Here is a 21,115-nt window from a genome sequence, read left to right on the forward strand (position 1 = left end):
CTAAAAAATAGAAATTATCTGGCCAACTAAAAATATATATATATAAAAAATTACCCAGGCATTGTGGCACATGCCTGTAGTCCCAGATACTCGGGAGGCTGAGGCAGTAGGATCGCTTAAGCCCAGGAGTTTGAGGTTGCTGTGAGCCAGGCTGATGCCACGGCACTCACTCTAACCTGGGCAACAAAGTGAGACTCTGTCTCAAAAAAAAAAAAAAAAAAGAAAGAAAGAAAGAAACCAAGGCCCTAGCTCAACAGCCTACAAGGAACTGAATCCCAGCCAGGCACAGTGGCTGACACCTGTAATCCCAGCACTCTGGGAGGCCGAGGTGGGTGGATCATTTGAGCTCAGGAGTTCAAGACCAGCCTGAGCAAGAGTGAGACCTCATCTCTACTAAAAATAGAAAAATTAGCCAAGCATGGTGGTGTGCGCCTGTAGTCCCAGCTACTCGGGAGGCTGAGGCAGGAGGATTGCTTGAGCCCAGGAGTTTGAGGTTGCTGTGAGCTAGGATGACACCAGTGCATTCCAGCCTGGGCTACAGAGTGAGACTATGTCAATCAATCAATCAACAAATAAACTGAATCCCATCCACAACCACAAAGTGAGCTTGAAAGCCGATCCTACCCTGGTTGAACCTTGATTGTAGCCTGTGAGAGACCCTGAAGGAAAGGACCCATGGAGCTGGGCTCAGATTCCTGAGTCACAGAAAGTGAGATGATAGAATTGTGTCATTTTTAAGCTGCTAAATTGGTGTCTGGGGGAATTTATTATGCAGCAATAGCTAACTGATACAAATGAAAAGGTCACAGAAGTCAGGGAAGGAAAACGTGCATGGTTATTAGGTAGCATTTCTTTGGTTCTTGCTCCATTTGTCCAAATAAACACACTTTGGCATGTCTGAGCCATTTTGTTCAATGTCACCACACGTAGAACCATCCTGAAGAGAGAGGGTTTTCCAAAATTCTTATTTCACCCCAAATATATTATTTAGAAATATGTCTTTTCCCTGAGTACACGTATCTATTACAAGCTCCCCTCTGTCCCACAGTGTCACCATGTCCATTGACCACCTACAAAGTGGCTGGTAGAGAAAAAAGCCAGGGCTCCTCCCAAATTTTACATGGGTTCCAAGAATTCTAGCTGGAAGGCTGTTAATAAAATGCTTGCTGAAAAAAAACGAGCCCCTTTGGGGCTGATTATTCTCCTTCAAGGTGGCACCTGGCTGCTGTTTTACATGTCACCAGTGCAGAGGACCCCAACTCTATTCTGCCACTTTCACATTTCATGTGCAGAAGTAAAGGAGAGTGTTGAGCCTAAGAAATACTGATTTATAGAAATGCCCCCTGTATTTTTAGAGACAGATATGATTTCAGAAGTCAAGCAAGGCTTTGCCTTAAAGGAAAATGTAAACGTGTTAGTTCGCATATCAAAAGCTGCCTCGCCTCAGGAGGGCATCTCAATGGTCAGTAGCAGCTGCTTTCCAAGGTGAGGCTGCAATCTGGGTTATGGCTCTCACCTGTTTTGAAAGACAAAGCAGGTCTTGCCTAGAGCCATGGGTTGCCAGAGCTGATCAACAAAGACAGGCCTCCGGAGATGAGAGCTGATCAAATAGATATGCTAAGAGCTGATCAAACAGATATGTTTCCTGAGCGGGGGGGGGGGGGGGGGGGGGGGGGGCCCAGACGGAACCATGTGGTTAAAGTAATTAGCATAAGGCACAGCTCATGTTGACTTCTGAAATCTCTGTTCTAATACACAATGACCAGAGCCACAATATCTCTGTTTTTGCTAAAGAAATAGCCTTATCATAAAACTTAGAAGTTTGCCCTAAGAAGATTTTGTAACTCATTGTTCACCTAGATAGAGTTAGTTAAAAGATCTGCAGTAGCCTTTTAGAAGACTTTGACCCTAAACCAAACTACCTATTATTATGTAAATCCCATTACCCTTGGCAACCAAGAATCTGTATCTGCCCTGTAAGTACCTGTGTAAAAGTTCAGTCTTTGTTGCATCTCCGTGGGAAGGGATGTATACCTTCCAGGCACCCTCCTTTGTCTATCTTCATAAATCTTTACTTTATAAACTATATCTTTGGCTCTGTGTATTATTTTTTATTTCTGTTTCCTACTATTTTTTCATCCTTTGCAATGACCCCTGCCTGAGGGACCCATAACCTCTTTTCAGGGAGCATAGCTAACTCCCCTCAGGAGAGATATTAGTTGCTGTATGGAGGGGACAGTAATGGTAACACCTAAAGAGGATGCCTGTGTGCGTCGGGCAGGCTGTTCGACACATAGTGCGCATCCAAAAATCAATACCTCCTCTTAAGCACAAAGTGTGGTGAAGCACTGTCGACACCCCATTTATGCCAGCCGTTGCAATGATGCTGCACAGCTGGGGCCCATGCTCCCTGTGCCCCCTCCCCCAAGCCCCCTCCAAATTCGTCTCTACATGGTGAAGGTTCTTCATAGCAGATGCCTATGACTCTGCCTGGGGCCTCCTGGGGGCCCAGGACTGTGTCCCACTGGTGCACTGGGAAGGCTGGAAGTTGGAGGTGTTAACACCCGAGCAAGCAGCTCTCAGACAATGCCTGGTGACAGTCGGAGGATAAGCACCCCAGCCCCATGGCCCTTAGGGTGGGAGCACTCTGCAGTGTGCACTGTGGCATCTCCCTGGGGACCCTAGCAGCATGAGCTCTGGGTGCCCACAGCACTGTCTTCTCATTGGCGCCCTCTGCAGTGCTCTGGGTCTTCCTGCAATCACCTGTCCGCAATCATCTCAGGGTCTGGTTCTGCCCCAAGGCAACACCTTTGATTGACATTGTCCACACCCGAAAAACACTAGGATGCTGACAGTTGCTTGCGTTTGCGACGCTTGTGGAATTCACGGAGACATTGATACCCTTTCCGATTAGGTCCTTGAGGCTGTGATTTGGTGGGGTGGGCATGAGTTTACCCCTATTTATAAAGAAGGAAAGTGAAGAGCAAGTCACCTGACTGTTTCCTGACCAGGTCTGTCTAGGTCCTGGAACACTCTGCACGCAGCATGCGACACCTTGGTCAGGTGCCTCTGAGACCTGAGCATTTGGCTGCAGCCCCAGATCAGCCTCCTCCTGACTGTGGCTCCTCTGTTCCCCTTCCAGGGTGACACTGGTGGGGCCCCCAGGGTGCATGCAACACTGAAGGAGGTGCTCCCTTCATGCTTGGGACCCTGCCCTGAACCTGCAGGAGCCTGAGAACCTCATTACGTGGTTTTTTTTGTTTTTAATGGAGGTAAAATTCACATAACATAGAATTAACCATTTGAAAGTGAACAATTTAAGCATTTAGTACATTCACAATGTTGTGGAACCATCACCCCCATCTAATTCCAAAACATTTGCATCCTTCCAAGAGGAGACCCCATTCCCATCAGCAGCCACTCCCCATCCCTCTCCCTCAGCCCTGGCAGCCACCGATCTGCTTCCTGTCTCTGTGGATTTGCCTGTTCTGGACATTTCATATCAGTGGAGTTCCGCACGGTGTGACCTTTGGTGTCTGGTGTAGCAGGTGTCAGAGCTTCATTCCTCTTTGTGGCTGAGTGATATTCCATTGTGTGCACGGACCACTTTATATTTATCCATTCATCTGTTCACAGATATTTGGGCTATCTTCACCTTGTGACTATTGTGAATGATGCTGCTGTGAACATGTGCATACAAGGATTTGTTTGAATACCTGTTCTCAATTCTTTTGGGCCTCTTTTTAAAATTTTTAAAATTATTTTTTGTAGAGACAGTCTTGCTATGTTGCTCAGGCTGGTCTTGAACTCCTGGCCTCCAGTGATCCTCCCACCTCGGCCTCTCAAAGTGCTGGGATTACAGGCGTGAGCCACGGAGCCTGGCCCTGACCTCTTTAAATTTTGCAACCCCCGCCCCCAGTCCTGGCCCTGGGGGAGACACGGACATCTGCTGTTCCTGAACTGGGGTAGAGGACCCCGGGGGTCCAGCTCCTAGTCCCTTGACCACCCAGGACATGAGGCACTCAATGCCAGCAGCTGGCTGGAGGTCCTTCCTCCTCACCCTTCTCCCTCCCGTGACCTCACAGAGTCCCCAGGGCCCTGCCCATTTCAGAGAGCTCACAGAACCTGGAGCCTCCAGTGCTGCCTAGGCACTCGCTCTGTCCTGGAGACCCGGAGTTCCAGCCGCGTGCCTCGGTTTCCTTATCTGTGAACCGGCTGTCCTGGGGATTAACTGAAGCCAGCAAAGCACCTAGAGCGCCAGGCAATCCTGGCCCTGCAATAAAGACGCGCCATTCATCTATTTTATCCTTAGTCAATATTTGTCACACTGGCCAAGAGCCTGTGCCTCCGGGTGCCCCGTGCCCGACTCCATTCAGGATGTGCAGGAACACAGTGACCTCTTCCTGCCACTCCACGGGCAACGAGGAGTTCTGTGCAGCTTTCCAGGTGGAGCCCCAGGGAAGAGGTGGCTGAAGCCGGTGGGGCACCTTGACATGTGTGTATCTGACCAGCTGAGTCTCTGCCAGGAGGACTGGCCCCCCTGCTGGGGGCAGTCACCCCCTTGCCCACTGGGAGAGGTCCCAGTGGGGCCTCAAGCCACCATGTGGCTGAATTTTCTCCATGTCCTAGGCACTCGAGTCCCCAAGTGGCCTAGGAAGGGACAGACTGGGAGACTTCTGGGGACATATGTCCATTTGGGGTGGAGGTGGGGGCCAGGCCATGCCCACTCCAGGGAAATTCCTATGTGTGAAAGCTGGTAGAACTCGGGGTACCAGGCTGGGGGTTACAAGGGGCACGCCCTGCCCTCCCCATCCCTTACCCCGGGCCCACCCACAGCCCTGGGCTTGGCCATCCAGCAAGACTGGATGTTGATCAAGTAACACAGAAATAGTAAGCATCGGAGTTTATTTGTGGGTCATGCAAGACAGGAAGCCTCTGGTGACCCCTCTGTCAGCTCTATGAGCCCCAGAAACTGCCCAGCAGGGCAATGTCTTGCCACCAAGCACCCCAGCCACAGCAGCACAGAAACAGTTGACATGCATTGAGGACCTACTGTGAGAAGGCCCCCAGAATGGATCACATGAAGTCATTCATCTCCTGGGAGCCTTAGGAGGCGGGGCCACTTCTTGTCTCCATTTTACAGAGGAGGAAACTGAGGCACAGAGTGGCAAAGCCCTCAGCCAAAGGCCCATGGCCAGGAGTCTGGGTCCAGCCCTCCAGACACACCCCTGGCCTTGGGCTGCTGTGAGCTCCGCAAACATGGGTTTGAAACGTTCATACTGTGGGGGGCGCAGTGGGGAATCGCAGAATCTGAGACGCACCGTCAGCAGCTTGGGGGTTACAGGATCTGGGTGGGGGTCCTGGCTCTGACGCTCAGTACAGGTCATGGACTCCTGGTGAGTCACTGCCCTCTTGGGGCCTCAGTTTCCTCATCTGTAAAATGGATGGAGACACTTAGAGATTCGCTGCCTAAGCTGCACCCTCCCCTCCTGCCTATAATGCAACCTCATTCATTCTAGATAGCCACATTTCCCAGCCTCCCCTGCAGCAAGGTGTGGCCATGTAGCTCTGTTCTGACCAGTGAAATATAAACAGGTTTCCAAGGCCTCCCAGGAAGACTTTCAGAAGACATCAAACTAGTCCTGTCCTCTGCCTTTCCTTCCAAATGAGGAAGTGAAGGTTGGAGCACTGGGAGCCATTTTGCACCAGGAGGCAACCTTGAGGACAAAACCCAGGGATGCATTGAACCAAGAAAAAAGTCAAGTCCTATTGCTACTGCAGCTGAACCTGGACTTATCTCTATGGGATCCTTTTCTTCCTGCCTTACACCAGGCTCCTATCCCCAATCTCTGCGCTCACACCAGTGTGGAGTCCTTCCCTGTGCCTCCTGGCCTGTGGCCCAGCATACTACGCATCTCATAGGTAACCCCATCCCAGTGCCCCATGCTGGCTGACAGTGTCTGGTGCATCCGGGTTGCAGGCAGCCTGCTTTCCCAGCCTCCACCCAGGGCTGCAGGTGCTGTGGCAGTGACCACAGGCCTGAGGGGGTCCCCAGTCTCTGGGCAGGATGAATAGGGGGTCTGGCGATGGCTACCCTGCTGGGGCTGAGCTCTGGGGCTGGCCTTGGAGACTTCAGCAGGGTGGGTGAGGTTGTCTTCAAAGGATGGTGGGGACAACTCATGGAGTCCACGGCGGGGGGCCCGAGCGGCCCGGAGCAGAGCGTGGGTCAGCACAGCCACCAGGACCAGCGCACCTGAGCCCAGGATGGAGGCAGCCGCTGCGCCTGTCTCAATCTCGAATAGCAGCAAGGCATAGATGGACAGTGCTAGGGAAGGAAACAGCTCTCATTATTCAGTCAACAAACATTTGCTCTCCAAGCGGTCAGGGAGATCCCCCAAATAGGGAGTAATCAGTGAAAACCCTGCAACATGACAGTGTAGCTGGAGCAGGGCAGTGGGGAGAGTGTGTTGGCAACCACAGGGAGAACTGTTCTATCCAGGGTGGGGGTGGGGGAGCCAGCCTACCCTCAGATGCCCAACGCCACGGTCCACTATGGACCCTTGCCAGACAGGGTGCACAGGTTTGCTCTGCCCCAGGGTTGAGTGACCTTGAGAGCATCACAGCCTCTCTCTGGCCTCAGTTAGCTAATCTCAAGAAGATGGTCGGCAACCCTGATCTTGAAGACCTGAACTAGCTTTCATCATCCTACACAGCATCCAGTTGGCACCATTCTTAGTGGTGGGGACTGTCCTGTGCATTGTATGACATTTAACAGCCTCTACCCATTAGATGCCAGCAGCATCCTACCCTCAAGACTGTCAGGACCACCAAAAATGTCTCTAGACACTGCCAGATGTCCCGAGGGCAGAATCGGCCCCAGTTGAGAACCACTGGTCCAATCCCTACTCCCATTCTGGCAGTGGGTCTAAGATCACTGACCCACCTCTTTGACACCAGTCACGTGGCCTTAGTGATTGGTGGAAGGACATCACATGACCCAAGCTCAACCTATCAGAGTCAGTCCTGGGACTCTAGCTTGGGCAATTGCGACCAAGGAATTTTCTTCCTGCAGTGGCTGGTGTATTATTGGTAAGACAGAAGCCCAGAACTGATGGGGACTTCTTGGTACTTTCTGAGCTATCTTACGCTTTCTCTGGCTCTGCAACCTTTTGAAGATACTGCTCTGCATCATGTCTGACATATTAAAGCAAGGCCAAGGACTTATTTTGCTCCAAACATTTTGAAAGGGATTTTGTAATTATTCTTGTGGCTTTGGGTAGCAATGAATGGATGATTGGCTGGACGTGCTTGGGAATTCTTGCTTAATGAGGTCACCTAACCTCAAAAAGTATCTAACTGGGAGGTGAATGAATTCTTAATTTTATGCTTAATGAGGCTGACATAATGTTACTTTTTTTTTTTTTGCCTTTTGTGAGTTTTCTTGTATTTTAGAATGAGAATATCTTATTCTCTAGGTCCCTAAATTTTTGTGGGCCCTTGTAAAGCCTCAGATTGTAGGCATTGTCTCAAAAGTGCTTACAAGCTGGGCATGCTGGCTCATGCCTATAACCCCTGAACTTTGGGATGCCAAGGTAAGAGGATAACTTGAGGCCAGGAGTTTGAGACCAGCCTGGGCAACATAGTGAGACCCCCATCTCTTAAAAAAAATACTGCATACAGATATGGGTGTCATTCTCAGAGAAAAGCCCACTCAGGGGACAGCAGATGAAGAGGTGAAGCAAGAGGCATTTCTGCTAACCTCATCTGAGCACCTGGATCCAGCCACACCTGAGGACAACTACTCCTGATAATTTCAGATATATTAGCCCCCCTTCCACTCTTCTTTTTAAAAAATCCACATCTGGAGCATTTTATTAAGTCAAACAACAAAAGTTTTGCAGAGTTCCCTGTGATTTATATACAAATTCCCACAATGCACTCTAGGATCATGTCTCATAAAAAATATTTTAAGTACATTTTTTAAACTTCTATTTCTCTATTGTGGGACTAAGAAAAAATAGTAATAGCTAATCCCTTGTTTTTCATTCAGTTATATATTTTTTCTTCCAGTAAAATAAGTTGTTTATAGGGCTGCCTGGGACCTATGTAGGATTCAGCGTTGAGTCTGGAGTCCACAGCTTCATCAACACATTTTTTTTTTTTTTTTTAGAGACAGGGTCTCACTCTGTCACCCAGGCTAGAGTGCAGTGGCATGATCACAGCTCACTGCAGCCTCAAACTCCTGGGCTCAAGCAATCCTCCTGCCTCAGCCTCCTGAGTAGTTGGGACTACAGACACGTGCCACCATGCCTGGCTAATTTTTAAATTTTTTGTAGAGAAAAAATGTATAAATTTTTTGTAGAGATGGGGGGTCTCATTATGTTGCCTAGCCTGGTCTTGAACTCCTGGCCTCAAGGGATCCTCCTGCTTCAGTCTCCCAAAGTGCTGGGATTATAGGGGTGAGCCACCACACTCAGCAAAGACATTTTTTTGAAGATCAATATAAGACAGCAGGAGCCTCTTTAAAGACACTTGATTTGATTCCTTTCCCAGCATGGGTGGATGAGAGAGAGTTGATCTAAGAAAAGTTATTACAAATCAGGAAGGAAAGACAGTGTGGTGCGTTCTTCTGGCACCCAGGGTATTATTTTTCACTCTGCTTCATGGTTTGGAATACAAAATTGCATTTCTCATTTATCAAGTGTAGGGCTTTTTTTTTTTTTTTTTGAGACAGAGTCTCACTTTGTTGCCCGGGCTAGAGTGAGTGCCGTGGCATCAGCCTAGCTCACAGCAACCTCAGACTCCTGGGCTTAAGCGATCCTCCTGCCTCAGCCTCCTGAGTAGCTGGGATTACAGGCATGCACCACCATGCCCCGCTAATTTTTTTGTATATATATTTTTAGTTGGCCAGATAATTTCTTTCTATTTTTAGTAGAGACGGGGTCTCACTCTTGCTCAGGCTGGTCTCGAACTCCTGACCTCGAGCGATCCACCCGCCTCGGCCTCCCAGAGCTAGGATTACAGGCGTGAGCCACCGCGCCCGGCTGTGGGCTTTTTTTTTAAGCCGTTTTTGAGCTGGAAGTTCTGATATTTGTAAGCAAAACAGTTTTCACTCATTCCAACCTGTGAAATGCTCTCTTTAGAAACTACCCAGGCCACGAAAACTTTTGTTTGAGCCAAATGTATAAAACTGATGTGATGTCATCCAAAGTGTTCTGATGACAACTACCATGTGTGGAGCCCCCACTGGGGTCAGATGCCACCCATGGGCTTTCATGAGGATTAACTCAGAATCTCCTCAAGCACTTCCATGAGGCACAGACAGTCAACATTTTCATTTTACTAGTGAGGAAACTGAGGCACGGAGGGAATTTCCCCAAGGCCCCAGAGCAAGGAAGTGTCAGAGCCCAGAATTGGACCCAGGCAGGCTGGCTCCAGAGCTGACCACTTGGGGGCCATTACCACCCTCCATCCAGTCCAGAGTCCTCTGCTTCACGTTCTAGTCCAGCACACACCTGCTAAGTAGACGGAGACCCCGCAGCAGAAAAGGCCAAGGGCCATATGTCTGAGGAGGCGGCAGTCGTGGAGAAACCAGTCAGACCTGGGATGGAGGGGAGCAGGGAAAGAAAGGCTCAGGAAGTGGAGCTGGTGGGAGAGAGGCCAGTAAGGTGAGGGAGGCAGTGGGGCCTAAATGAGATAAAGGCCCAGAATTTTGGAGACCTGAGATCTGTGTGAGGACCAGCCATCATCCATCCACTCACCCACCCATTTACATCCATCTATTTATCTACCATCCATCCATCCGTCCACTTACCCATCCATCCACCCATCCATTCATTCATCTACATATCTAGTCACTTATTCATCCATCTGCTCATCCATCATCCATCCATCCACTTATCCATCCATCCATCCATCCCTCCATTTAGATATCTACCATCCACCCACCTGATATCCATCCATTTCTCTATGCTCTATCTATCTGTTCGTCCATCCACCCATCTATCCATCCTTCCAGGTAAATGTCCACTATCTATTTACCAACCATCTCCATTGATTATTCAATCATCAATCACATACAACCATCTATCCATTTAACCATAACCTAATAATCCATCCATTCATTTCAAAAGCATCCATCCATCCAACCATCCACCCATCTACCTCCATTCATTTGTCCATCGAATCCATTCATCTCCCATTTACCATCTGTACACCCGTCCCTCATCCACCCATCCATCCAGCCAGCCACCATACATTCCCCTCCCCTCAACCCATCCATATACATCAGTCCATTCAAACATCCAACACTCAGGAAGCAGCTACTATGTGCACATACTTGCGACACTCCTGACTTCCATTATTTTACAGACCATAGCTTGTTTGGGAGATGAGGAAACTGAGGTTCACTTTCTACTAATGATGGTAGAAACAGCAACACCAAGAGATGACAGTGCCTGGGGAGGAAATGGAGGCTCTGAGAGCTTCCATCTTTGCTCACCTCCCACCAGCACAATGGAAGTAGCCTCCTTTCTGGTGTCCCTGCCTGTCCCCTTTCCAGCACAGTGGCCACAGGGGGTTATTCCAAACCTAAATCAGATCACCTCCCAGCTCATTCACAACCCTCCCAGGCAGGGTAAACCCCAAAGTCCTCACCATGGGCACCAGGCCCCACATAGTCCCGTCCTTCTGACTGCCCAGCCCTCATCTCCCCGCATCCCGTCCTCCAGCCGCACCAGCCTCTTCCATCTCCCTTGGAGCCGCCAAGCTCATTCCTGCCCCAGGGCCTTTGTCCATGCTGTTTCCTCTCCTTGAATCACAGTCCCCCAGGTCTTCTGCCTCCTCCCCTCCTTCAGCTCGGGTCCCCCATCCCCCTTCATCCCACCACCTCATTTTCTTTCCTTCCCAGCATTCATCATCATCTGACACTATTGATCAGTTTGTGACTCCACGAGGGCAGGTCTGGTCACACGTGGGACAGTGGAGTCCTTGGCTCAAGGAAGGACCCTCATTCCACATTCCCTGCCTGGATAGAGGCACCCCTTTAAGCCCACATCCCTGAACTCAGGTCCCTGAGGAAGGGACACTACCCCAGGCCACGGCACAGGCTCTGGTTCTACCAGAACCAAGTTCAAATCCAGCCCGCCCACTTCCAAGCCCGGCAGCTTGGAGAGAGCAGCCTCAATTGTCTGAGACTCAGTTATAAAGGTGGATAATAGTGCCTGGGACTTCACCGAGTTAATCCACACAGAGAAGGAGGCAGGGAGGGCTTAGAGCTCCATAAATGACAAACGCCATGGACACAGACACTGGGGCTTGCTGGTCCGGGCCCTCTTTGAGCCTTAGTTTGCTCATCTGCAAAGTAGGGGCCACAGTCATAGCTGCACCTGCTGTAAAATTTCAACAAATAAAGAATGGAGGGAGGGGAGGATGAAAGGGAGTAAGAAAGATGGATAGAGGGAGGGAGGGAGGGAAGTGCAGAGGGAAGTTGTCCCCCAGCCTGAAGCCCAGAGAGGACAGCGGCTGGCTTGGCTTGCCGGGCCCCCAGCCGGTTGGGCCCCGGGCGGCGGGGCAGGTCCTCCTACCTGCCGGAGCCAGGCCCCCGCGCCAGCTCGGCGCCCAGGTGGCCGCACAGCGCGGCGAGCAGCAGACAGGTGAGCGCGAGCACGAGGGCCAGCGCGGCCAGCGCGGCGGCCAGCGGCAGCAGAGCCCCGGCCGCGTCCTCCAGCAGCCCGGGGCCGGCGCCCTGCTCGGGGCCGAGCCCGTCGGCGCGCGGCCCCCGCAGCTCGGTGCGGCCCGCCTGCAGCTGGAACAGCAGCTGCGCGCCGAGCGCCGCCAGCACGGCCGCCGGGATGCCCAGCAGGGTCATCGCGGCCAGCACCCGGCCGCCGTACGACCGGGCCATGGCTGGGGTCCTCGGGGCGGGCACGGGGGCAGTCGCGGAATCAAAGTGGTTTTAGGGGGCAGGGGCGTTGGGGGCGTCCGAGGCTCCCCAGGGGTCCCCGAGGGGGGCGGGGCCGCAGTCTGAAGGTTCAGGGGCTGTGCCGGAGGTCGCCGAACTAGGGCTCCGAGGTGCTGGTCCGCCGCAGCGGGGACGCCTAAGTTCAGCGGAAACTTGGGACAGAGTCTCTTCTCCTCTCGGGCGCCCCCTCTCGGCCAACTGGTCTTAGCGGGGCGGGGCTTGATGGGGCGGGGCGAGAGGCGGGGGCGTGGCCTGGATCGGGGAACGCCACAGCACGCTGATCTCATAAAAGCACAGATTTTATGATTGTTTAAAAAGAAAGAAAGATGGTGGCTCCCGCCTGTAATCCCAGCACTCTGGGAGGCCTAGGCAGGAGGATCACTTGAGATCAGGAGTTCGAGACCAGCTTGAGCAAGATGGAGACCCTGCCTCTACTAAAAATAAAAAAATTAGCCCAGTGTCGTGAGGCTCGTCTGTAGTCCCAGCTACTGGGGAGACTGAGGCAGGAGGTTGCAGTGAGCTATGATCATGCCACCCCACTCTAGCTGGGGAAACAAAGTGAGTCCAAAACAAATAAAAAATAAAAAGAAAGAAAGAAATTTTAAATAACTCACTTTGTTATTTGATCTCAACTCGGGGACCCTGCCCTTGGCTGAGATTTCTCCTCCACTCACGTCCTTCAAGGGTTGGAGGAAAGGTTGCTTCCTCCACGACGCCCTCCTGGGTCTCTTCTCCAACTGGCACGCCCTGTTTTTCACACAACACTTTTTAAAAATTGAGGTAAAATTTACAAAACATAAAATTAACCCATTTTGTTCAGTGGTTTTTAGCACATTCACAATGCTGTGCAACCACCACCTCTATCTAATTCCACAACATTTCCATCCCCGCCAAATGAGACCCCCCCCTCCCCATCAGCAGTCACTCCCCATTCTCCTCCCCCAGCCCCTGGCAACCACTAATCTGTTTTCTGTGTCTGTGGATCTGCGTGTTCTGGACACTTCATATCAATGGAATTCCACACTGTGTGGCCTTTGGTGTCAGCTTCTCTCACTCAGCAGCATGTTTCGAGGTTCATCTACGTGGTAGCAGGTGTCAGAGCTTCATTCTTTTTCATGGCTGAGTAACATCCGATTGGGTGGATGGACCACATTCTGTTTATTCGTTCATCCACTGATGGGGATTTGGATTGTTTCCACCTTTTTGGCAAATGTGACTAATGCTGCTATGAACGTTCATGTACAAGTATCTGTTTGAGTCACTGCTTTTAATTCTTTTGGGTAGTGGAATCTTAGGAATGGAATTTTGGGGTCCCAGGCTAACTTTAAGTTTTTGTGAAACTATCAAACTGTTTTCCATTCTAGCTGCATCATTTTACATCCCCACTAGCAATGTAGGAGGTTTTATTTTTTCTCATTTTTTGCACATCCTCACCAACATTTGTTTCCTCCTCCTCCTTGATCGGAGCCACCTTAGTGGGCATAAAGTGGTATGTCATTGTGGTTTTGATTTGCATTTCCCTAATAATTAATGATGTTGAGCATCTTTTCATGTGCTTCTTGGTTGTTTGCATATCTTCTTTGTAGAAATGTCTATTCAAGTCCCTTTTTTAAAAATTTCCAAGTATTATGGGAGTACAAATGGTTTTGGTTACATGGATTGCTTTTGTAATGCTCGAGTCAGGATTATAAGTGTGCCTGTCACCCAGATAGTGTTCATTGTACCCACCAGGTAGATTTTCGCCCATCTCCTCCACCCGCTCCCCCGCTGCTTGATTTGCTTGGAGATTTATTTCCCTCTGTGCACATGGGTGCTCATCAGTTAGTTCCAATTTAATAGTGAGTATTTGGTGTTTGTTTTTCCATTCTTTAGATACTTCACTTAGCATAATGGTCTCCAGTTCCATCCAAGTTTTTGCGAAGGCATTAAGTCATCCTTCTTCATGGCTGAGTAGTACTTCTTGGTATACAAATACATTTTGTTAATCCACTCTTGAATTGATGGGCATTTGGGTTGTTTCCACATCTTTGCGATTGTGAATTGTGCTGCAATAAACATTTGCATGCAGGTGTCTTTTTGATAAAGCTATCTCTTTTCCTTTTGGTCAATACCCAGTAGTGGGATTGCTGGATAAATGGTAGATTGGCCGAATCCCATTTTTAAGTTGAGTTGTTTGTCTTTTTATTGCACTGTAGGAGTTCTTAAAACATTCTGGATATCAAGTCCTTATCAACTGTATGATTTGCAAAAATGTTCTCCCATTCTGTCTGTTGTATTTTCACTGTCCGTTTTCCCGAAGCAGTTTGTTCCTTTCGCAGCAGCGCGAAAGGTGGTTCCCTGAAGTCTGCAGCCCCCTGCTGGGGACCAGCTCCAGGAAAGCAGGTGTCTGTCTCAGCTGTCCACCACTGTGTCCCCATGTCTGGGACCATGCTCAGCCCCTAGCAGGCCCTCAATAAACGTTTGCTGAACACAGGAATGAATGTACCATCTTGCACTCCCACTCTGGAATTCTTCTAAAGCGTGAAAAATCAAATCTGCAAATGGTTTCAAAGGTAGCACATTTCTACTACACCCAGAATATCAAGATGAATGAGGTCAAGGTGGCCTCTTGTGGGCTCGCCCTGTGTTAGTGCATTCAGACCTTGTGGTAGCCCTGCGCTGGTATCACCTGGACTTTACAAATGAGGAAACTGATGCACAGAGAGGTGCAGTGACTCCCTAGGTCTCAAAGTACTGCGGGCAGAGCAGGTTTCCAGCCCAGCAGCCCAGCTCCCACTCACTGCTCTATACGACTACTCAGCCACCTTACAGATTTCACTGGTTTTGAATTTTCAGGTCTCTTTTCAGATTTTTGGAGTCAATTATTTTTTTCAGGTTTCAAATTTTTGCTGTCTACTGAGAAGAGTTTGTGCCTTATAGATAAAATGACCCTGGGGGAGATTATGGGGTGACCCTTCATCCCCAGGTGTTCTCCTCCTTTGCTGTGTGGCCTTGGGCAAGTCCTTTATCCTCTCTGGGCCTCCACATCTGTAACAGAAACCTGTTTATTCATTCATTTATTCATTCACTCATTCACTAGGCCTATGCCCAACATACCCACTCTTTCATCTTGCTAAAGTTAGGGTGAATTTTCCATGTTTTATAGGTAAGGAAAAGTCCCAGATTGGGGTAGCTGTGTCTCAGGAACTCATTTGGATCAGAGGCCCAGCTCTGTGCTGGGTGTTGGGCATATGGAGATGTAAGATACTTTCATTTATTCATTCAGCAAACATTTATGGGGAGCCCACCTATGGGCCCAGCTCTGGGGACCCAATGGTGACCAAGACAGTCCTGATGGCCCTTCTGGGGCTCACAGCCTGGTGGAGGAGGTGCAAACATACACTAAACCTGCAAGTAAAGGGACAATTCCATAAAATGGCCAAAGGTCATTATGGCACTGTCTTAGGTTTCACCATTATTTGTTGGGGCTTGGGAGGGACACAAATAAATACTTATCCTTTGTGTGGGGGGTGACTCTCTAGTTTGGGGGTGTTGGCTTCAATTTGGAAAGTTATATTAACCCTGCAAGTGGGCTCCACTCTCATCTGCCTTGGCCATTTGCCAAGCTGTGCTTTCTCATTACAGCACTGACAGGTGGGCTTGGGGATGGGAGTGGGTGGGGGAGGTGGAGAGGGGGAAGCTTGGAGAGTGCCAGCAGCCTGTCCAGGTAACACAGCCTGACAGGGACAGGAAGTGGACTCCCCCCAGCCTCACTGCTCAGGTGGGGAATACTGGCCACTGCATGCTGGCTGGAATAATATTAACACTGTTGACAAGTTGGATGGCCTGTGATTTGTTCGAGAAGGGTGATCTGGTATTAGGTACAGAGAATTTAAGTGCCATTATCACACGGGGTCCGAGGCACTCATTTCACAGATGCAACTGCTGAGGTCCAGAGAGGGCTGGAACCTGAAACAGCAGGCGACATCACAGTCTTGAGCCTCATTTTCCCCGCCTGGAGATTGGGAGTGGAGGAGAGAATGAAACAAGGCGCTGTGGTCCAGCATCCAAGACCCTCTGGCCTCCCAGGGCCCCCAGCCTCCTTCCTCCCATCAGTCAGATCCCCGCCTACCGTAGTCATGCCTGTTAGTTTCCATGGACACGCGTGGCCTCCCAGGAAACCCTTTTTGGAAACCGGGCATGATGATATAGGACAATTTGCTTGTTAGGTACCCCGCCCGAAGACGTGCCACCCCATACTGCCGCTAGGGGGCGCCATAGGTCGCCCCCTCCCCCCCCCCCCCCCCCACGCACCTCCCCAAGCGAGCACCTGCTCTGCCTTCTTAACTCACCTGCCAGGTAGAACCTGGCCTTATTTTCATTTTCTAGAGGAAAGAAATGAAGCTTAGAGAAGGGGGGTGACCGTCTCACAGTCACAAAGCCGGCATGGGGTTCTGAACTGGAATTTTCGATTTCTATATTCTGCCTTCTCCCCCGGGAACCCCCGGGATCCAGCAGGTGCGGGTGGAGACCTGCGAGAGTCTTGGCCCTGGCTGGCGGCCCGGGACCCCAGCGCACATGGCAGAGAGTATCGCAGCGCATCCCGTGTAAAACAGAAATCTGTTGTTCAAGGATGGCTGTAGTTGGGTGTACGAAACTCTGGGCAACTCATTTGATGCACGGCGAAGACTACACTTGCAAGGACCATTTCTATAGTTCGTTAATGTACGACGGGCTCAGCGTTTTCAGCACGTTTATTCGATTTGATTCTGCGTTTTTCCATTTTGGAGTCAGTAACCACACCCGCTTCCCCAGGTCTCAAAAATATTTCTAGAGATCTCTGAAAGCTGTCCCTACTTAAGCGCCCTGGCCCGGCCCGTGGAGAGAAGACAAGGACAGGGCCCTGGGGGTGAGGGGATGTCGCAGGACAGAGACCCCCCTCCCATGCCCCATCCTAGGTGTCCCCAGACCTCAGAATCCAGACATCATCCCTACCCCCCACCACTCTGCCTTCCTTCCCCCTGCAGCACGGGAGCTCGGAAAGGTCCCCAGCCCCTCCTGCCTTTGGGTGTGTGTGCTCAGAGCGGAGACAGCTCCCCCATCCCGCGCTCAAGCCCAGTGCTCAGTCCCGCCTTCCTCCTGGGGGGTATTCAGAACGGTCCCCTCTCCTCTCCCCGCCCTCCACCCCTAGAGGGCTCAGAGCACGTTCCCCTCCCCCAGCCTGCCTGCCTGGAGCGGGGGAAGGGGGGAGGACTCAAAACTGCCCCCCACCAGCCCCCTCTCCCCGGGGGCGGGCTCCCCATAGACCCGCCACCCTGCAGGCATGCGTCCCCGCCGGAAGGTCAGAACAGTGCTGGGGCCCCGTCCTCTGCCTCGCCCTCCCCCCTGGGGCCGCCCCCGCCCGGGGTCGCCTTCTCCACGCGGTACTTGCGGCGGCGCAGCCACTCGGTGAGGCTCCGCGGCACCGCGTCTTCCAGGTCCTCGGGCGGCAGGAAGCTGCGGTCCAGCACCTCGGCCGCCTCCTGCCAGTTGGCGAAGCAGGCGGGACCCAGGCGCTGGATCTCCTCGGCCGCGTCGCGCGTCAACACGTCCCCACCCGGCTTGAGCACCACGACCGCTGGCAGGCGCTCCACGGAGAACTGGCGCCCGAGGTCCCTGTGGAGCGGGCAGGTCAGTCTGTCCCTGAGCCTGAAACCGGGAAGCCCCAAGGCCCTCCTCCCTGTACTTACCGGGCGCCTTCTGTGTGCACTGTCCCGTGCCTGCCTGGCACTGGGCCCATGGGAGGACAGGGCAGGTCTAGAAGCATCGGCCTCCGAGCCGTGCCTCCAACACCCCGGGCGTGCTCCAACCTCAGGGCATTTGCACCGACCGTGCCCCTCACTGGAGCACTGTCCCCAGACATCTGCACGTTAAGACTCCGGATCTGACGACGCCAGGGCACTCTGCCCGGGGCGACAGTGAGGCTCTGTCTGGAGACCTCACATGGTGCAGACTTCCAATCTCCCCTTCCCTCCTGCTCTGCAGGGTTCGCCCCTCGTGCCTTTCAGCAGCCAACATATCGTGTAGTTTATTCATTCCTCCTTATCCTTTCCTCCCACACTGGAACTGCAGATCCACAAGGGCATGAGTTTCTGCTGCCGTTCGCTGATGTCCCTAGTGCCTGAAACTGTGCCAGGCAGAGCGTAAGTGCTCAGGAAATGTGTCCCGGATGGATGAAAGAAGGAATGAATGAATCCAGATAAACGCCACAGACAAATACTAAGCTGGGGAAGGGCTGTCTGGCCAGAGAGAGCCTCTCCAAGGAGGTGACCTCTGAGCTGAGATCTGTGGGATGCGGGTGGCACTGGGAGAAGGGTGGTCCAGGCCAAAGGCACAACACATGCATGTGGGAGGGTAGTTGGGGCACAGCACTGATCACGCAGGCCCTGGAGGATGATGCTCAGGAGTTTTGATCTTGTTCTATGTGTTACTCACTGGAAGCCAGGGAGAAGCTTTCCACATCCCCAGAAGACCCTGGACCAAACATCCAGTACTGGCTGCCAAACTGGGCCCATCATGGTCCTTTTTTTTTTTTTTTTTTTTGAGACAGGGTCCTGCTCTGTCGCCTGGGCTAGAGTGCGATGGCATCATCATAGCTCACAGCAACCTCAAACTCCTGGGCTCAAGCGATTCACCTGCCTCAGTTTCCTGAGTAGCTGGGACTACAGGCGCATGCCACCATGCCTGGCTAAATTTTATATTTTTTGTAGAGACCTGGTCTCCCTGTTGCCTAAGCTCGTGGTCTTAAACTCTTGCCCTCAAGTGATCCTCCGCGTAGGCCTCCGGAGCAGCTGGGACTACACGCCCGAGCCCCCTCACCAGGCTCCACCCAGGGTTCTTATTTTCAGCCTGTTGGGTTCTTGGGTGGCCATTTTCCAGGCTGCCAAGAAAAGAACACATAGTACTTGCAAAATCCCTCAGGAGGAGGTTGCCAGATTTAGTAAGTAAAAATATGGGACACTCAGTTAAATTTGAATTTCAGATAAACAATGAATAATCTGTTAGTATTCATTGGGACATACTTATACTACAAAATTATTTGTTGTTTATTGGCAATTTAAATTTAACTGGGAAACTTTTATTTTATCTGGCAACTCCAGGTGTGGCTCACTCCTGTAATTCCAGCACTTTGGGTGGCCAAGGCCAGAGGAGGATTGCCTGAGGTCAGGAATTCGAGACCAGCCTGGGCAACATAGTGAGATCCTGTCTCTAAAAAAAGTAAAATCATAAATTATCCAGGCATGGTGTTCGCCTGTAGTCCCAGCTACTTGGGAGGCTGAAGTGGGAGGATCACTTTGCTTGAGCCCAGGAGTTGGAGGCTGCAGTGAGCTGTGATTGCACCTCTGCACTCCAGCCTGGGCGATAGGTGAAGATCTAGTCTCTAAAAAAAAAAAAAACCAGGCCTGGTGGCTCTGACAACTCTACACTTTCAAGGAGGGTGAGCTGGCAGGATGGGGACTGCCCAGATAAGTTACTATTCTGGGTGAATGTTTTGTCGAGAGGACCCTGTCTCAAACAAGGTCAGCATTTGCCTTCGATGCCCTTCCAGCTGGTGTTTCTGCCCCGGGGAGGAAAAAGTTACCAGTTTGGAGGGAGCAAACTCTTCAGCTCCAAAGGGCAGTGGGAGTGAGCCAGTGTCCACACTGATCGTTTTGGGTGGAGAATGAAAATCTCCATGACCAGAAGCTTCCAACTTGAATAACAAAATGAACAAACTTGGTCAAATGTCATAAAGTCTGCAGCCCACTTTCAAATGGCTCAACACAACTACACACACAGATGCACACACATTGATAACGCAAATATGGCAGAATGTTGTGGGTTTCATTGTACACTTCTTTCAAATTTTGCTATGTCTGAACATTTTTGCATAATAAAAAGTCACACTATAATACTGTTTTTTGGGCATCTCTTTGAATCCGACTACCTCTCTCTCAGCTCTAATGCCCACCATGGCTCCCTGCTACTCTGAGGATCATGCCCGCACTCAAGGTACCTCTGCTCCACGCACCTCTCACACCCAGAAATTGCTTACAGTTTCCCTGCACTGGCCATTCTTTCTCTGCCGGCCTCTAAGCCTTTGTCTGTGCTGTGCCCTCTGCCTAGAAACTCTTCTCTTTCTTCATTGTCCACCCTCCTCTCTTCCATGTTCTTGGGGTCTCTCTTTAAAGCTACTTTCATGGGGAAGCATCCTCTGACCTTGAACCTCAGCAAGGTTTCCCCATGGTATTTCCACTTGGCTGCCTCCCTTTGTCCTCCAGAGCACAACTGCAGTTTGCTACTATATATTTGAGTCTTTGTTTCCCATGCATTGCCCTCACTAGGCTATAAGCTTCCTGGGGGTGGGATGGAAGCTGGCATATGCACCCCATTTTTACCCCCAGTTCCTGGTCCACAGACTGGCCCATAGGCACTACTCATTCACTCTTTCACTCTGGATGGAATGGATGAATCAATATAGAAATGCTTCACTTTCAGTGGAGATGCCCCCTCCTCCAGGAAGACCTCCCTGACCTCCCTGCCCCACCTCACCTCCTCAGGTCATCCTCGAAGGGCAGGAAGAGCCACTTCTCAGGCATGTCCCTGAGGAACAGGTCTTGCTGCTCTTCTGTGGGGTCCTGAGACACATACACCAGGGCTATCTGGGCCGCCCGTAGCACGTAGAACTCATCTGTGAGCCGCACGAAGAAGTCCTTGAGGATGGGCACAAAGGCCTGGCACTCGGGACAAGCCCCAGTCCCGAAGAACAGCAGCACTAGCCGGTTCTCCAGCTTGCGGCTGAGCTCGGCCTCCATGTCCAGCTCGTCCTGATCGCTATTGTTCCGGATCAAGACTCGGCCAGAGAACAGGGAGGCCATGGAAGCCTCAGCTGGGTGCTGGGGACAGCGTGGAGGGACCCCTCGTGGTGTGGCCCCAGGTCTGCTAGCTAGCTTCTCTCCTAGGAATAGAAATCTTTATGAAGCCGGCTTAGCACTTCACTAATCCACCTCCACCTTGACCTGGTTCTGGGGCACCTCCAAGGTCAGGGTGCGGGGCTCCCTGTGTGCCCCTCTGTCTCAGCAGAGAGCCACATATGCATTCAGAAAAATTCACAGGATTGCAAAGGAAACCAATCATCCTGACATACAGGTGTGA

General features: G+C 51.3%; 2 protein-coding genes across 3 annotated transcripts; both read right to left on the reverse strand.

The window, feature by feature from the left end:
- Positions 1 to 4,888: 4,888 nt before the first annotated feature.
- TMEM221 (transmembrane protein 221) lies at positions 4,889 to 12,102 on the reverse strand. Of its 2 annotated transcripts, XM_045553134.1 has the most exons (4): positions 11,586 to 12,102; positions 9,516 to 9,601; positions 6,095 to 6,325; positions 4,889 to 5,433 (listed from the first exon to the last, which is right to left on the reverse strand). In XM_045553134.1, the coding sequence occupies exons 1-4, from the start codon at positions 11,903 to 11,905 to the stop codon at positions 5,402 to 5,404; spliced, it is 669 nt and encodes a 222-aa protein (XP_045409090.1). In that variant the 5' UTR covers positions 11,906 to 12,102; the 3' UTR covers positions 4,889 to 5,401. The 2 variants fall into 2 exon arrangements, with proteins under 2 accessions (XP_045409090.1, XP_045409083.1); XM_045553127.1 differs by having other exon boundaries at positions 4,889 to 6,325.
- Positions 12,103 to 17,280: 5,178 nt separating this feature from the next.
- On the reverse strand, positions 17,281 to 20,910 carry NXNL1 (nucleoredoxin like 1). Its single transcript, XM_045553148.1, has 2 exons — positions 20,513 to 20,910; positions 17,281 to 17,596 (listed from the first exon to the last, which is right to left on the reverse strand). The coding sequence occupies exons 1-2, from the start codon at positions 20,836 to 20,838 to the stop codon at positions 17,284 to 17,286; spliced, it is 639 nt and encodes a 212-aa protein (XP_045409104.1). The 5' UTR covers positions 20,839 to 20,910; the 3' UTR covers positions 17,281 to 17,283.
- Positions 20,911 to 21,115: the final 205 nt, after the last annotated feature.

Source organism: Lemur catta, chromosome 1 (assembly GCF_020740605.2).
Source record: "Lemur catta isolate mLemCat1 chromosome 1, mLemCat1.pri, whole genome shotgun sequence".
Lineage (NCBI taxonomy): Eukaryota > Metazoa > Chordata > Mammalia > Primates > Lemuridae > Lemur > Lemur catta.

Coding starts and splice junctions, on each gene's coding strand:
- TMEM221 (XM_045553127.1), bottom strand. CDS start 11,905: ATGGCCCGGTCGTACGGCGGCCGGGTGCTGGCCGCGATGACCCTGCTG. Junction 9,602..11,585: donor CGGGGGCCTGGCTCCGGCAG/GTAGGAGGACCT, acceptor CCTCCATCCCAG/GTCTGACTGGTTTCTCCACG. Junction 6,326..9,515: donor GGTCTCCGTCTACTTAGCAG/GTGTGTGCTGGA, acceptor TTCCTTCCCTAG/CACTGTCCATCTATGCCTTG.
- NXNL1 (XM_045553148.1), bottom strand. CDS start 20,838: ATGGCCTCCCTGTTCTCTGGCCGAGTCTTGATCCGGAACAATAGCGAT. Junction 17,597..20,512: donor TTCGAGGATGACCTGAGGAG/GTGAGGTGGGGC, acceptor CCCGCTCCACAG/GGACCTCGGGCGCCAGTTCT.